The 3,991-nt window shown below is 46.4% G+C and overlaps 1 protein-coding gene across 1 annotated transcript; it reads left to right on the plus strand.

The window, feature by feature from the left end:
• On the plus strand, positions 1-3,295 carry LOC139661769 (zinc finger protein 771-like). The gene is made up of 2 exons (XM_071540335.1): positions 1-169; positions 2,181-3,295. The coding sequence occupies exons 1-2, from the start codon at positions 1-3 to the stop codon at positions 3,293-3,295; spliced, it is 1,284 nt and encodes a 427-aa protein (XP_071396436.1).
• The last annotated feature ends 696 nt before the right edge of the window (positions 3,296-3,991 follow it).

A 3,991-nucleotide genomic window follows, 5' to 3' on the forward strand; every position in this document is an offset into this window, starting at 1 on the left:
ATGTCCCGGATCCAGATGCTGCGGGTCTTCATCAACGACCGGCTGACCGCGGCCGCCGAGGAGATCTTCGGCGTCTTTGAAGGAATGATGGTGGAGTACGAAGAAGAGATTTACCGCCGGAAAAGAAAGATGGACGCCGCGCTGAAGTCCGAGAAGAAACACAGAGCAGGTCGGGAAAGAAACCAGAGAGAGAGAGAGAGAGAGAGAGAGAGAGAGAGAGAGAGAGAGGCTTTTCTGATCTGACAGCTGCCCTGCCGAGTGCTTTTATCACACACACACACACACACACACACACAGTCATTTAAACCAGTGATTCTCAACCTTTTTCATATCAAGGACCCCTAGTTTAGTCCACATTAGAGCCACAGACCCCCCATTTGATGAGATTTTGTCTCTCGGACCCAAATCTGAGAATATTTTGTATTGCAGGTAGAGAGATAACAGAGAAACTATGATCAAAACAGTCATTCTTCTACATTCTCTAATTGTGTTAACTTCTTTTAAATGAAATAATGCTGAAGTTTAACAATTCATCATTTTGCTGGGGACCCCCTGGAGGACCCCTGGTGGTCCCCGGACCCCACGTTGAGAACCGCTGATTTGTCTGAGGATGCCTTAAAATCTGTTTTTGGTATGTGAGATCATAAAACGTATTAAAATGTCTCAAATCCAGTTATTAGAAGTGTTATTTCAGATTTCTTTGGCCACTCTTACATGAATCCAGAACAGTAAAAGTACAATCTGCATCCCGTCTGCTTTACTGAACACAGCTGGACTTCCTGTCCCTTTTAATAAATTAATTTCCAGTTATCCTTTTCCCTATTCTCCCCATGTATAGTTTCACAACGTTCCTCAGCAGTGTTCAGTTAGATACGGGCTGCTTTTGCTTCTTCATTTTGGCTTTTAAATCCCATTCCAAGGAGCTTTAAAAAGTCTTAAACCTGGCTTTCCACTACGAAACCAAAGCACTTAATTTTATCCCTGAAATGGCCTTCATTTCTCATTACATGAACATTAATTATCCATTAAAAATAGCATAGCTTTAGAAAAGTTACTATCAGGGATTTATTCATGGGTTGATTCACAGAGACACTAGTGATTAAGGGATTTTTCATGTCTTTTGTGCAGGTTTACAGGTTATTAATGAGTTATTAATGGAAAGTTCTTGTCTTCCCTCAATTTTATTTTAAAATATAAAGTAAGCAGTCAGACATTAAGGAGAGTTTAAGGAGGTTTTGATGGAGTCTCCTCCATTAATAACTCCCTTAACTTATTTTGAGGGGGTTTTGCATGAATTAAGAGGTGACTTAATGTGAAACGTGCTGATACCTTGATATACCCTGATATAAAACTAGTATTACTTTTTTTTAACTTGTATTTTTTTTTATTGTAAATGTAGGCTAGTTGTTTCATAGAAACAATCATGCACATATTGACAATAGAGATACAGGTTAGTATGAGTTAGTATACAGTAGTAAGAACATGAAATGTAACAAATATAGGAGTGATGAAGCCAGATGGGTGATTTGTTTGGACTTTAGTTTCTCCTTCACTTTATTTAATAAAACACTATTAGTCAACATCCCAGTTAGTGTCATTTTTTGCAGTCAAATGATTTTGTGACATGATGTTTCAGATGTAGATATCATCACTCTGTGCTTTTTCTTACTAACTTCAGTTAATATAACTATATTTCTCTTGAGCGTAGCTTTGCTATAGTTAAACTTATTCCAATAAGAAGTAAATCTGTAAAACTGGACTTTTCAAAGCTTTCCTTACACAGTGCTGCCAGTGTCATCGGTCCAGTGCTGTGCATAAGCCAAGTCATGTGAGTGCTGAGTGAGAGTGTGTGTGTGTGTGTGTGTGAGTGTGTGTGTGTGTGTGTGTGTGTGTGTGTGTGTGTGTTGGGGGAGTTTAGAGTGTTTTGAAACTCCGATGTCTGGGGAGTTTTTGTTCCAAAACAAAGTCCGGGACAGGAAAGTGAGTTTTGAAAGCCGTCAATCTCAGCAGCAGTAATCATTGAGTGATTGGTATTGATCAACTCTATCGACCCCCACAGATGCATTATGGTCATTTAGTGCTGTGGGACAGTAATGATCTTACTTATTGTCCCTTTAGTTTATCTGATGAGTCTGTCAGTGTTGGCTGCTGATCCTCTTCCCTCTTCCCTCTTCCTCCAGTTCGCCCACAGAGCTTCGGCTGCGAGGAGGAGCAGCAGGAGCGCCGCCTCCGTCTGGACCAGGAGAACCCGGAGCCTCCTCGCATCGAAAGGAGTCAGAAGGAGACGTGTCAGGCGCCGGAGGGGGCCGAAAGGTCAAAGGTCACATCACCTCTTGTGAAAAGTGAAAACGATGAGGAGGAACCTCGGTCCTCTCTGCTCAGCCGAACAGAAGCGGAGCCTCTAGCCGGGACGTCGTCTGACCGGGTGAAAACAGAAGCCGGAGGAGAGGAGCGAGGAGGAGCCGGTAACTTGGGTCCAGCCGGCGAGGGCCAGCTCCTCTCCTCAGACCGCTCCGGAACCGAGACCGAAGGCGGCCACGGCGACCGGAAGGAGCCCGGGGAATCTCCGTCAGCCGCGAACGACCCGGAGCGGCCGGAGCCGGGCCGGACCTCTGCGGACCCGTCCCGCGACCCGACGCCCTCGGACCGCGGCCCGTCCTCCCTCTGGTGTAAAGTGTGCGGCGCGGCGTTCCCTCATAAGATGTCCCTGACGCGGCACGTCAAAGCCCACCCGCGGGACTGCGGCCTGTGCGGGAAGCAGCTGGAGCCGGCGGAGAGCCTGCAGGCGCACCTCGCCGCCCACAGGAAGTGTCACGTCTGCGGCAAGCGCTTCACCTCCGTCACGGACGTGGAGCGGCACCTGAGCACTCACACGGGACAGAAGCCCTTCAGCTGTCTGGTCTGCGGCAAGACCTTCGCGTGGAAGGACAACATGAAGGTGCACATGAGGACGCACACGGGGGACCGGCCCTTTTCTTGCCCCGTTTGCGGCAAAACGTTCGGCCAGAAGGGAAACCTGATGAAGCACATGAGAGGACACACGGGGGAGCGGCCCTACAGCTGCTCCTTCTGCGGGAAGGGCTTCATCGAAAAGGGAAACCTGCAGAAACACATGAGGATCCACACCGGCGAGAAACCCTACTCCTGCGGCAGCTGTGGGAAATGCTTCAACCAGATGCCGCACTTGAAAAAACACAAGTGTCGCACGGAGAGGGCCGAGGGGGAGGGGGAGGGGGAGGGGGAGGGGGAGGGGGAGGGGGAAGGGGGGGGGGAGGGGGCTGTGCTGAGCTGCTAGGGCTGGGTATCCGCCGCCGATTTCCCGATTTGATTCGATTTCCGATTTGATTCGATTCAATTCAATATCGATTCGGTTTGGGATATTTCAGGTACAATACCAATTTTGCTTGGATATGAAAGAGATTCTCAGAGAACTAATGCTGTAAACCTCTAACCTGGTGCATTATTAAAAATATTAATGTTTACATTAAGAATTTACCCCAAAGCAGTTACATTAATGTACTTTTTATTTAACATGACCAACACACTACAGCAGTCAACACAATATAGTGCAAGTTGTGCGACTCTACAGACTCTACAGGCACATATTGGGCATATATTAAAAGATCGATCTCAGGATTTTATGAATCGATATCGGATCATTCAAATGAAGATCGATTTGAATCGGAAAATTGATTTTTTAAACCCAGCCCGACTCCTGTCTGTATTTATCAAGGGATTTTAAAGGAATAGTTCACCCAAAACTTAATATTCGGTCATTATCTGCTCGTCCTCATGCCAGTACAAACTCAGGTTGGTGTTTTTTCTTCAAACAACTTCCCAGCAGTTCTTATGGACATTCGTTGTCCTTTTTGAAGCCGAAGGACTGGAGTCCATCTACTGCAATTGTCGCCCGGAGAGTAGGGCTGGGCCATATGGTTGAAATCAATATCATGATAATCGTAAGGATTTTTCTCGATATCGATATATATCA

The sequence above is a fragment of the Centroberyx affinis genome, unplaced genomic scaffold (assembly GCF_046629955.1).
Source record: "Centroberyx affinis isolate AG114_WGS23_722 - 3 ecotype Tasmania unplaced genomic scaffold, CSIRO-AGI_Caff_v1 ptg003614l_1, whole genome shotgun sequence".
NCBI lineage: Eukaryota > Metazoa > Chordata > Actinopteri > Beryciformes > Berycidae > Centroberyx > Centroberyx affinis.

Coding starts and splice junctions, on each gene's coding strand:
- LOC139661769 (XM_071540335.1), top strand. CDS start 1: ATGTCCCGGATCCAGATGCTGCGGGTCTTCATCAACGACCGGCTGACC. Junction 170..2,180: donor CGAGAAGAAACACAGAGCAG/GTCGGGAAAGAA, acceptor CTCTTCCTCCAG/TTCGCCCACAGAGCTTCGGC.